The 12,750-nt window shown below is 54.6% G+C and overlaps 1 protein-coding gene across 2 annotated transcripts in view; it reads right to left on the bottom strand.

Moving 5' to 3' along the window:
• Positions 1-3,673, bottom strand: part of PDGFRB (platelet derived growth factor receptor beta) — a 36,593-nt gene extending 32,920 nt beyond the window's left edge. For both annotated transcript variants that reach the window (XM_044231505.1, XM_044231514.1), the window contains exon 1: positions 3,247-3,673. In XM_044231505.1, coding sequence (XP_044087440.1) covers positions 3,247-3,276 — 30 coding nt within the window. In that variant the 5' untranslated portion in view covers positions 3,277-3,673. The remainder of the gene's footprint in view (positions 1-3,246) is intronic.
• Between the last annotated feature and the right edge of the window lie 9,077 nt (positions 3,674-12,750).

The raw sequence follows: 12,750 nt of genomic DNA, 5'->3' as shown, positions 1-12,750 counted from the left end.
GTTTATATCTACTGCTGGAGGTTGCTGTGATGATTATATTAGATTGGCAAATATTTATTAAGCACTTTCTGAATGCTGGGCCTATTCGAAGCCCCAAGGACCACAGCAGTGAACTTCACAGTAATGGGATGGGAGGCACTATGAAAGCACTCAGGGATTGCTGGTCCCTGTTATCTCACCCTGTCCCCACTGCTCCCCAGCATAGGGGCTATGAACTCTGCCTCCTGGGGGGCCCCCAGGAAGGTCTATGGAAAACAATGGAGGAAGATCTCCCTGCATTCCGAGGGCAAGGGCCCACTGCCTGCAGGATTCTGAAATGTACAAGGACATAAGGCGGGCACAGAGGGCATTTCAGGGCATTCAAGGGACCCTCTACTTCCTTCTTCTTTCCCCACCCACACTCAGCAGTCCATCCTGAGCAAAACAAGAAGTGCCCTCCTCTAGACCAGAAGGCAGCTGGTCTCAGAGCCAGACCATGCCTGGAAGGTGGAAGTGGCCTTTACAATACCTATGGTGTCCAGGTCCCTCCCGTGGGCATGGTCCTTTGTGGATCCCAGACTAATTCACCGCCGAGTCCCATGCAGGAGAAGGGAGAGCAGTGACCCTCTCTCAGCCCATGACCATTAGGTCCAGCCCTGTGAGAGCCCAGCAAGAGCTGCTCAGCACCTTACCTATGTTACACTCGCAGGGCTTACGTGCCCCTGCTGCTCGCAGAGGAGGGAACTGATGCCAAGAGTTACAGAGCGCTGGGGCACCTGGGTGGCTCAGTGGGTTAAGCCGCTGCCTTCAGCTCAGGTCATGATCTCAGGGTCCTGGGATCAAGTCCCGCATCGGGTTCTCTGCTCAGCAGGGAGCCTGCTTCCCTTCCTCTCTCTCTCTGCCTGCCTCTCTGCCTACTTGTGATCTCTCTCTGTCAAATAAACAAATAAAATCTTAAAAAAAAAAAAAAAAAAGAGTTACAGAGCGCTGGCCCGGGGTCACACAGCCAGCCAGGAGCCAACTAGGGATTAATGCACAGTCCCTGATGCCCAAACCTGATGTGGTTTACCCATGGTGTCCACTGCCTTCCGGATATAGATGCCATCCAGATAAAGGACCCGGGGACCCGGGGCTGGCCAAGCAATGGACTTGAGTTGAGCCAGGGCCAACGCCGGGTCTCCTGACTCTGAATCCATGGTGCTTTTTGCTGTCCCACATCTGTGGGCAATTACAAGTCTCAGCTCTTCTTCCCACACAGGAGGGAGGGCCGCCTGGTCACCAGTGAAGGGAAGGTGCTGGTCAGATGGTCTCCTTCCTCACTCAGGACCCGGCCAGACTCCAGGTGGATCCGGGAGCAGGTGGGGCCTGATGCTGAACTTCCTGCTGTGGAAGGTGCTGGAGCCAGGAGTAGCCTCTGTGGGAGGATGGAGAGTCTCTCCCTTCTGACCTGGGCCTCCGTAGGTAGCAAGGGGTTAAGTCTTGGGTTTCAAGCAGACGTGGGCCTAAGGACCAACTCTAACTGTGTGATACTGGAAAAGTCAGGTAGCCTCTCTGGGCCTTGGTTTTTCCTTTTCTGCCAAACAGGGTAACAGCTGTATGGATTCCCAAGAGCTGCTGCGGGGGTTACAAGGGGTATGGAGTCCTGGGCTCTGCACCTGGCACAGGGCAAGCGCTCTATGACAGTGAGCAACACGGCCCTCCATCCCTGAGCATTGTGGACCCAGAGCCTCCTGCTCAGAGGCAGGGGAGGCCTGCACGACTTCAGACATCTGGCTAGAGGCCTTTGTGCACTCTGGGATTGCAGAGAGAGGCCGGGACGCTCCTCCCTGTTTGACATAGTATAATGCCATTGGGAGGAACAACGTGATGTTCTGGAAGGGCACCTGAAGGAACCGAGGGGCCTGGTTCTGGTCTCACATTTAGGAACAGAAAGTCTTCAGTGAGCCCCCTCCTACCTTTGATCAGCACATTTGCCCCCTGCCCATGCTGGGGACAGAACACAAGATGGGGGAACCTAAGGCCCAAATGATCTCTGATGTACACACAGGAATAGAAGGCCAAGCGACCAGGCAAAGGGCATGGCAAACACTTGGAAGACTTGAAGAGCCTGGAAGGCTGCCTGGAGGAGGTGAAGTCGGGAAGGTCCATGAAGGAAAATGGAGGTGATGAGGAAGGGCATTCTCATGGGCAGGATTGTGCATACTCTTCCTGGGAACCCTAGGATCTGACTGGCAGGAACACAAGCCCCAAGTTTGGAGAAACAGGGCAGGGAGCTTATTATCTCCTGAGCACTGCCACTTATTAGCACTGTGATAACAGTTTCGTAGCTGCCTTGAACCTCACACGCAAAACCGACATAAAATCCGTGCCCACCTCGGAGCTGCTGGTGAGTTACGTGAGATCAGGCCCATAAAGCTCTCCAAGGGGTCCTGGCATGCAGTAGGTGCCAATCAATGGCAGCTACAGTTAGGAGTTGGGGCTTTCTACACAGGAGAATCAAAGACGGGATCAAGATCAGATTCATGTTGTAGGACAGAGTCAAAGCAGCGTCCGGAAGGAGGGAGGCAGCAAGGCGGCCCAAGCAGCTGCCTGGGTCCAGAAGGAAGGACCCAACAACCGACTCCCCCTTCTTCACAGAGGGGCCCCCCACATCTTTCGGCCAGGCCCAGGCCCCCAGCCCCACGGCCCCAGCTGCGTGACTGCTTGGCTAGGCCTGCCACGGCCCCCTTGTCTTCATGCTTTCCCAGCCACTGGGGGTTTAGAAGGACATCTTAGGAATCTGGAAAATCTGCAAATCCATTTAAATCCCCAGAGGTTGCCTGGCGGCCGACTGGCCTAGGGCCAGACAGATTCTTAAGGACAAGGCTTGGGCCCAGAGACAGGGGCCATGGTTCCGAGGTCCCCAAACCCCGGCTAGATCCCCTTTCCGCGGACCCCGCTTGCCGCCTCCCAACTCCCCTCTCAAGCTTCTTCCAGCTCGCCCAGCCCCCTCAGGCCCTCAGTCTGCACCCAGAACCTTCTGAGGTTCCTTTGATGAAAGCAGGGGGCAGCAGGGCTCTGGAGACCAGGGCCACCCACCCCAGACGCAGCCTGAGCAGGAGAGGAGAAAGCTGGCTCCTTCAGCCCTGACGTCGCCCACAGCCTCCCGGCCTCCTCCCATCTGGTTTTGTTAAAAATATTTTCCATTTTTTGACCTACCCAAGAAGACGCAGACTGGATTAAGGGGACTGGGCAAGGGACTGGGGATCCCCTTCTCCCAGCACTTACCTTACTGCTAATGCCTTCAGGTGTGGGCATAGTCCTGAGCTGTGGGCTGTCACCCCCTCCAGGAAGTCCTCCTCACTGACCTCTCATTAACAGAAAGACTTTGTTGGACCCCAAATGGGGCAGTAGCTGGGCAGGAGAGCAGGGAGGACAGCTGTAGTCTCCGGGAGCCTTGGGAGAATGGAGGGAGTGAGGGGCTGCCGGGGTGAGGAGTGGCCTCACTCCCAAAGCATCCTTCTGGAGGAGCAGGGCTGCCAGGAGGGGCCGCCCTGGGTCTGGCCGACTGGGCTGCGCTGCCCGGCACAGGCTGCTGCCCCGCGCCGCTAGTCAGAGGGGCTGCTTCTCTCCTTGCTGTCCTCCTCCTCTCTGCTTCCAACTTGTTCACAGAGGGATCCTGGGTTCCAGACGGGATGGGAAGGGACTGCGGGCGCTGGCAGCCCCACGAGCTCACACCACTGTGGGCTTCCTTGCCCCCCCCCCACTTTGGGGGAAAGGCTGCAGGGCCGCCGCTGATTGGCTCCGCTGGAAGAAGGGGGGCGAGGGGGCGGGGAAGGAGGACGCGTGTGTCTGTTTTCAATTTCAGTTTCTTCCCCCCTCTCTTTCTTTTCCCCCAAGTTTCTTGTTTTTCTTCCTTTTTTTCCCCTCTGCTTGCTCCCTCCGTCGCCTGCTCGCTCAGGATGTGAGGGGATGTTTAGAAACTCCGCAGCCCACGCCAACCGCTGAGTCACTTTTATTAAAAAGTGGCCTGGCCTCACCTCCCTGATGCCTTGCCGTGGCACCTGGGGCGGGCTCCCTTCTCCGAGCCTGTTTCCCCACGTATAAATGCAGCTCTCATAATCCATATAATTGATTCAATCAACATCCTTTTATTGAACAAGCATGTTGAGCACCTACTATGTGACAGGTGTTGGGAACATGGTAGTGAGTAAGACACAGTCCCTGACTCCAGGCCTGCCCAGGCTCGTGAGAGACACAAGGAGGCACAGGCAGGTCCCCAAAGAAGGACAGGGAGGCTGAGAGTGCCTTTAACTGATGCTTTTTCATTATCAGTCACTTTTTGGAAGAAGAAACCCAAGGCGGGCGTGCTTTGGCACAGAGAGGGAAGGAGACCTGCTCCATGTCACCGGTGTGCTTCAGATTTCCAAACATATTCCTTCCTGTCCTCTCACAGGCCCTGGAGCATCAGGAAAGGATTATTTCCCCATTTCATAGACAATGAAACAGAAGCCCAGAGGCATGAATTGGAGCGTCCCAAGCTCACACAGCAAGGGCAGAACTGGCATGGAATGGGGCCTCCTGAGTTCCATGATGGAGCAGACACAGGTGATCTGACCCCACATTGCAGAGCCGACTGGGGCTCCTGTCCCACCTTCTTCCTGGGGACCCTGTCCCTGCCTCTCGCTCAGTCCCCCAACACAGATTTTTGAGGACCGGATGTTCCATTGCCAGCCTCTTGCCATTCCTTCCCCGCTAAGGTCTGCTGAGGCCCCTCCAAAACCTGGTTGGACCTCTTGTCCCACCCAATTAGTCTGCCCTCATTTCCTCAGACCAGAAGACATCTCTGGTCATAGACTCCTGGCCATTTTAAAAGGGTTTAGAGAGTTGAGGCAAATTACCTTTTGCCCTGACACTGTATACATGGGGAAACTGAGTCTCAGAGAGGGAAAGAAAGGTGTCCCAGGTCACACAGGTAGAGCCTGACTCTACCCAGGGCTCCTTCTGTCCAAACTAGTGCACCTCTGTCTACTCCCTTCTTCTCCTGGGCCTCACCTTGGGCCCCAGTTCATGAGCAGGAGTGTTTGCCTGAGCTGGGATTTTATGCCATCACAACAGCACATCCATCTTGAGGTCCCTTCTTGGTCTTATCTGAGTGGGGATTGAGAGGGGTCCCAGACCAGTGTGGTAGCAGTGGGGTCATGGGGGGAGTAGGGGGACTCCAAAGACCACAGGGTCAAGCCTATGCTAATATTTCTTATGCCCGAAGACTGTATGAGTCTTTGCAACTCTTAGCATTTGCCTTGGCCATTCGCTTCCAAAGCCTTGACCCAACGGCTAGGACCAGAACAGCTCCAGGGGTGGTAGGGGGTGGGGGATCAAGGAGGCATTTCATATCCCTAACTCCCAACCCCCAAACAAGTCTGGGAGTGAGGAGACCCAGCTGTGGAGTTGCTGTGTAGCTTTGGATAGATATCTTCTTCTCTCTGAGCCTCAGTTTCCCATCTGTACCTAACAAGGTTGAACCCACTGTGCTGGGAGGCCCTTGGGATGCTTTGTTTACAAGTGGCTTAGAGTTGGGTTCTGGCTAGAGAGAGGAGGCTGGTGGGCCCCAGGGCAAGGGGACAGCTGGGGGCCAGAGATGCAGCACAGAGGGGTGGGGGTGGCTGGTGGCGGCTCCCCCGGGAAGCTGGCGGCGGCCGGTTTCCGGCCAGCCCAGCCGTCCGGCTGGCCCATCTGGAATCACTTAGCCCCTACCACCATTAACCCTTGGCAGGCACCAGGGCTGCTAAGCCTCCTCTCAGCTGAGATGGGGCTGGGGGATGCAGAGCCCCACGGAACACCACAGAGAATGCACCAAGAGCTGGACAGATGATGCAGGGGGGGTCATGATGGAAAGGGCAGAGTGCAGAGCCAGAAACAGAGCTGGGTTCAAATCCCGGCTTCTGCAAGGCCAAGCTGCATGACCTTGGGCAAGTCACAGAGACTTCCAAGCCTTAATTTCATCCTCTGGTAAATGGAGCTGATTTGAGGGATGATTTGAAAGACTACTGCAATTTGTACCACACTTAAAGGACTCAGTACAGTGTCTGGAAGTATTACGAAAATATGGAGTTTCCCTCATTCCAGCTGCAGCCCATCGCTGTGTGCCCCTGAGCTGAGCTCTTCCTTCTCTGGGCTTCGGTTTCCTCTGTGCACAGAGGGCAGTGCGGTACCATCAAGCCGGGGGGTGGGGGATCCATATGGCCCCCAGCCCCACCGTGGACAGGGCAGGCACTGCCAAGATGCAGGGAGCCTGGTCCAGCCTGGGACAATGCTGACTTGGAAAAGCTGGGCTCACAGTGGGTGAACAGAGCATCCTGCCTGAGGTGGAGCAAATGGGGTCTAGAGGGAGAAGGGAGCTCTGGACCTTGGGGTTCAGCACCCCTCCTCCCCACTGCATGGAGGCAAATCAAGAGCCTGAGCTCTGACATTGGAAGTTCCAGCCCAGCTCCTCCACTTCCTAGCTGCGTGGCTGGACAAATGACACTACCTGAGCTCTAGGAGCCTCAGTGTTTTCGGCTGTAAAGTGGGGATGCATGTGTCTCCCTTGCAGAGTGGTTGAGAGGTCCACATAAGTGACACACCTGGTGTTTTATGCAAGGACTGGAGCAGAACAAGGGGGCCCCACCGAAGATGACAATGCTCAGGCGCCTCCAGGAGCCACTGTCACAGAAGTCCACCATCCGGGCTTCAGGGGAGCCCATCCAAATGCTCATCTTACAGCTCAGATGATGGCAGCCCGCGCTGGAGAGTGACTGAGCAAGGCTTCGTCATGTTCCCGTCCCAGGACGGAATTGCTCTTCCCTGAAGGAGGGAATCAGGCTGAACTGAACCCCCACCCCCCAGACCCCCACCCACGCTTGTCAGAGCCGGAAGCCGCAGCTCTCAGTGGGGCAGGGGGAGGGGGGCCCGGAAAGGGCTCCTGAGTGGGAGAATTCCCAGTAGGCCAGCTCAGCTCTCACTCAGGCAGGGCCAGCAGCCACCACATCTGGCTCTCCCACGCTCCCAGCACTGCCCCCCTTCCAGGCTCCCCAGGCCTGGGGCAAGGAAGCAGCACACATGTCCCAGGCATCAGCACTGTCATCTTGGATATCTGGGCGGGAAGAGTCCTTAGAGTGTGCCCATAGGACAGGCATGGAAACTGAGGCCCAGAGAGTGGAGAAGACTTCCCAAAGTTAGCAGAGAGAGAGAGGTCCTGGGATGCAAGGATCCTGACGTCTAGTCCAGTGTCCTTCCACCCTGCATACTCTGAGCAGGTGCTACCTTGTACCTGCAGCTAGGGAGGCAGAACAGGCACACAATGGGAATTGCCCCTTCCCATCCTGGACGCTCAGCATGCTAGCTGTCCAGTTGCACAGACAAACCAAAGGGGACGGAGTTTGGGCCACATTCCTGCCTTAGATTTCTAGGACTGCTCTTACTAGGCCAAACTATAGCCACCAAAGTCTGCCAAGGTCCCAGGAGATAGGGCTTTGAGGCCCTGCCTGTCTTGGCCTCTCTCAGCCTCCCGCTGACCTCAGGCTCAGTACCCTACAAATCAAGGGTGTGCTCTGGTACCCAGATGGCTCAAGGATCCTCAAAACAGTGGGGCCATCATAGTCCACCTATCTCCCCAACACTGGACCTGCTGGGTCCCAGAGAAGGCTCAAACCTGCATGAAGGCACACAGCAAATCTGGAATGGGATCTCTGACTCACAGGCCATGCTGTCTCTCTTGCCACTTATCCACGCAATGGAAATTTATTGAGCACCTACTGTGTGCCCCACCCTCATGGAGCTCAGGAACACCAAAGGAAAGCACAAATTAATAATATCAAATTGTGTTTAGTGTGAAGAGATGAAGAATAATGGTAGGGCAGTTGGAGGCTCTTGTTTAGGTGAATTAAGGCCTCTCTGGGGAAGAAATATATCAACTGAGACCTGAGGTTAAGAGACCACACACAGCACGAAGGTGGGAACAGTGTTCTAGGCAGAGGGAACAGCATATGCAAAAACTTGGAAGCCAAAAGGAGCTTGGTGTGTTTGAGCAGAAGGAAAAGAGTGGTGAGGTGCAGAAAGGAGATATTCAGGGTTATAGGCTGGAGAGGAAGCCAAGAGGCTAGGTCTCAGGGCCTTGTGGCCCCAAGAGGAGCCTGGCTTTATCCTGAAGGTCAGGAAAGCCCATGCCTGATCTTAAACAGTGACAGATAAGACCAAGTCTCTGTGGTGCACTCTGGAGGACAAGCTAACACAAGTGAGGTGGGGGACTAGCATGGAGACTATCATGGTCGACCTTGGACTGACTGCCCTCCCCACAGCACTAGGTCCTTCTGCGAGGCTGCAGGAGTGCCCTGGCCAGGGAGTTGGGACTTCTGGGCCCCAGTCCTTGCGAGACCACTGACTCATGCAGTGACATTCCTTTCCTTCCCTCGCTCTACTGTGTCTCCTCTGAACAATGGGTCAGACACAGTGATTCTTCGGCACTCTGCCCCTATGCCTTTGATTCTAGCATCCCTTCTGAACCCTCAGCGGCTATGTACAGCGGGACTGCCTCCCTCTTCCACAGGGAGCAGGAGGAGAACCCACAAGTCTGTCCAGGGGTCACGACTAACAGCAGTCCGCGAGCCTTCTGGCAGTACCCTGCATTCCCAGCAGGTGGCGCCCCAGCCTCTGGAGGGTGAGAGGAAAGGTGATGGAGGGGTCCAGAAGGAAAGGACACCTCCACAGGAGCCCCAGCACCCACCTGTAAGCCTCACGTCTGCCCCCTGGAGGTGGGAAGGGCAGGAATTACCAGCCCCTCTTCCAGCTCAGAAAGCACTCAGCCAGGGAGAGTTCCTGGCCCAAGGTCACAGAGTGAGTCAAAGCCCTTGGACTGGGATCTGGGTAGGCTGAAAGTTAGCCCACCAGCTTCTCTTAAGCAAACCATTTCCAGCAGAAAGCTCAGCCCAGGATCTTTCCTCTTCCAGGGCCATAAACCTGTTTAAAAACCAAGTTATCACCAAGATCTTTATGAGACCGTGCCTCTGCACTCCACCCCAGGAGGCCGTGGTCAGGCCCGAGGAGAGAGGGGCCACCACGGGAGCCAGAGGGAAGGAGGGTCCAATTAACAGCCTCTCCTGGAGATAAGAGGCGGTCAGAGGAAGAGGGAGGCTGTGACATGGACGGAAGCTTCTCCATATACACAGTCCCAGTACCATGCTGGGCCACTGTCCGACACATCCCAGTGGGGATACGGGGACACTGAGACCCAGGTGGGAAAGTGCTCAAGGTCACATAGCAAGTCTGAGGCTAAGGTGAAGCAGACCAGCCATCCCCAATGCCCAGCCTGGGACTTCTGAACAAAGTTACAGTGTCCTTGGGAGGGGGGAGCTGGGGTGTCATACCAGGGCTGTCTCGGGTCTCTGGTTGCTGGGGGGCGTCCATCTAAAGGTGAGACTAAGGGGAGAGCTGAGGCTCTTTTGCATGAGCCAGAGAAGGAAGAGGAAGCAGATATTTGTATAAGCAAAATCCCAGGTTTAGGAGAGAGACACACACACGGGTGCACTATCTTCCCAGGCTGGCTTGGCTGGAGAAGAAAGAAAAACTTCCAGACAGGCCACTCTCCTGCTCTGTGGCCTCAGGTGGGTGACTTCACTTTTCTGAGCTCCAGCTGCTTCATCGGCAAGATGGGGATAGCAGGACCTTAGCTCACCCTACAGGAAAGAATACGCGCAAATGGCTTGGCCCTGCTCCCGGCACTTAGTGAACGTGTACGCGCTCTCTCTCTCTCTCCCCCTTGGTAGTAGTGCTATTGTTATCATCGTCACTCGGGCACCAGGTGGAGGGCCAAACCCTGCATTCTCAGAGAGGTGGGATGAAGGGGCACTGAGCTGGCAGTCAGAAGACCGAGGTTTTCCACGAAAGCACTGTCCTGCTGTGGGACTTGGCAAAAATCCCTTCTCCCTTAGGCTTCCAGGTCTCAGTTACCCCATCTGTAAAATGAGTAAGTTGGCTCTCCAAGTGTCTTCCGTGAATGGGATGCTGTGAAGTCTCCTATCCCTGCTCTCCTACCCTAGGTGGACCAGGGGTGGGTTTGGAGGCTTAGCAGGGCTGGGTTGAGGACTCCTTGGGCACTCTGGTTAGGCACCAAAAAAGGCTGTTGGCATCAGGAGATCCAGCTTCTATACCCAGCACTGTCCCTCTGTGCCCTTGCCTAGATCCCTGAACCTCTCTGTGCTTCCTCAACCAGCAATGAGGCGAATTTGCCTCACCCTCCCCAACAGCAGGGCACAAGAAAGAGCAGGCCCAGGGCAGGGTGGAAATAGAGGTTTACCCCAGGACCTGTCTGTGGAGAGAGAGGCCTGTCCCAGCCCCTATCCTGGGGGAGGACAACACTGAGGGGATTAGGGAGAATCCCCAGGCCCTCCCCCATCTCCCAGCCACCACCCAATCCTGGGCACCATCTTCTATCATTCCTGGACCTGTCCACAGCTTCGCCACTGCTCTAGAGCTCCCCGCCTGTCCTCTGGCTCATTCTCCACACGCCAGCCCCCACCATCTTTCAGCTCCCATCTCCACCACTCAAAGCCCTCAAGAAAGCCTTCCCACACCTCTCAACAGGCCTTTCCCCAGGCCTTGCTCTGCCCTCATCAGACTGATCTCCTGCCTCCCATCACTGCGCTCCAGTCCGGTTCTACAAACCATGTGTCTCCTTGGGCCTCAGCACCCCTGTTCACACTGTCGCTCTGCCCGAAATGTCCTTCCCTGTTCCACGGGACCCTGACTCCTATGTCACTTCCTTTTGCCAGACTTCCATGTCTCCTGCCTTTGGGTCAAACATCCCCATTCTTGGGACCCTTACCAGGATGTCATTTTACCTTTGTTTGTGATTATTTGATTCATGCAAGCTTCTCCCCTGCCCCGCCCCCCCCACTGTGAAAACCCCAAGGGCCAGGCCTCACCCACTATCAAACACAATGTCAACACAAAGGAGGAGTGTTAATATGCCTCAAATGAATGAACACGCAAACAAAAGAATTCCTATACCTACTCCCAAACTTTGTGCTTTTAGAGGGCACCTAAAAAGCACCAATCTCCCCCCAGATAGGCACGCTTTCTGTAGCATCCCTGACCAGAGCCCTCCAGCAGTCACTTGCATACTTCCTGTGACAATCAGCTCAGTCTCTATTTCCTGACAGCCTATTTCGTGCTGGATGGCCTTTTAGGGAGCACTTTATTATGGAGGGGTTGAAATCTATGTCTGTGCCTACAGCTTTCTCTGGCAGGTCCCAGGTGTGCCCTGCAGCCCTCCCCAAATTCAGTCCTTCAGTCCAGATTTTCTCTTCCTGGTCTGAGCAGGAAGAGAACTCAGAGAACTCAACTCAGAGAGAGAGAGAGAGTTGAGAGAACTCAACTCAGAGAGAGAACCCAGTCCTCCTGGGCCTCTTCTCCCTTCTCTGTGTACTTCCCATTTTTTACTGACCCCTCAAAAAGGTCAGTCCTCTGCGGAGCCCTCACTCCAGATGATTTCTGAGGAAATCTCACCAACATGTCCCCTTTTCAACCTGGGAAAGGGAGACTTTCCTGCAGAGGCAGCCCCATGCACCTCCATGTGAGTGACAACCCAGGCAGCAGCCCCTCCCCCACCCCAGCCAGCCTTCATTTTCCTGCATAAACTTGGGCATGGTCCATTTCCTTTCTGGGCCTCAGTGCTTCCACCTGTACATGAGCCCGAAGGGGAGCCCTGTCTTTACTGCCCCCATTCTGTTAGCGTACCATACCATCAGAATCCCAGAAGTGCAAGAAACTGGTCAGGGCCAGCTTCCTGGGGTGGGGGTGGGGAGGTGTCACCTGTACAGTCACACAGGGTCCCGTGTTTAGAAGGGCCCCTTGCATGGTTGAATTCTCTCCTGTCACCATCTTGAATCTCTTAATAGTTTTTGAACAAGGGACCTCACACTGTTATTTTGCACTGGACCCTGTAAATTGTATCCAGATCCTGACACATCTGTCTAGTCTTGAACTGATGCCGACCTGCCCTACCCAATGCAGTGATCTGGGGAAGGGACAGGTCAAATAGATAAGACCCTGATTCTGTCCACCTTTGGGGGACCTCATGTCCCTGCACATTTAGGGTGTCCTCAGGAAATGTTGGAGGATCAAACAAAATGGGGGGCTCTGTGCAGCTTGTGGACACTGAACCCCCCCACTGGGGAAAAGAAACCCATCACCCCAAGACTTCTTGACCCAGAGTCTTGTCCTTCACGAATCCATCCCCAGATCTCTCAACCTTGCTACCCACTCCCAGCTCCTCACCTGTTTTAGGCACATCCCCTTGGATAGCTAGGAAATGTTTACCAGTCTTTAACAGGTTAAGGGGATTCAAGACTCACTTAAAATACCAGTGGGCCCCAGCTACGATAAATGAATCAGGGCGTTTAGATCCTGATTCACCCAATGCAACTGTTACAAAGACATGTTTGAATCATCTGGAGTATTTTGCCTATGAACGGAGTGTTAGATAATACTCAAGAATTCGTGTAAATTTTGTTAGATGTGTTAATGGCATATTATGTAAGGAAGCGTCCGTGTGTTTTAGAGTTGCATGCTGAAGTATGTAGGGGTAAAATGAGATGATGTTGGGGATTTGTTTTAAAATACTGTAGCAAAAAAGGGAGGAGAGTGATGAAATAACTTAGGAAATCTTGCTAAAGGTTGGAGCTGGGTGATGGCTATCTTAGTGGTTCACTACACACTCCGCTTCTGTGTCTGTTTCAAACTTCTCATTAAAAT

Source organism: Neovison vison, chromosome 1, assembly GCF_020171115.1.
Source record: "Neovison vison isolate M4711 chromosome 1, ASM_NN_V1, whole genome shotgun sequence".
Lineage (NCBI taxonomy): Eukaryota > Metazoa > Chordata > Mammalia > Carnivora > Mustelidae > Neogale > Neogale vison.
The sequence above is the reverse complement of the archived record's forward strand: the minus strand, read 5'-3'. Positions and strand labels throughout refer to the sequence as shown.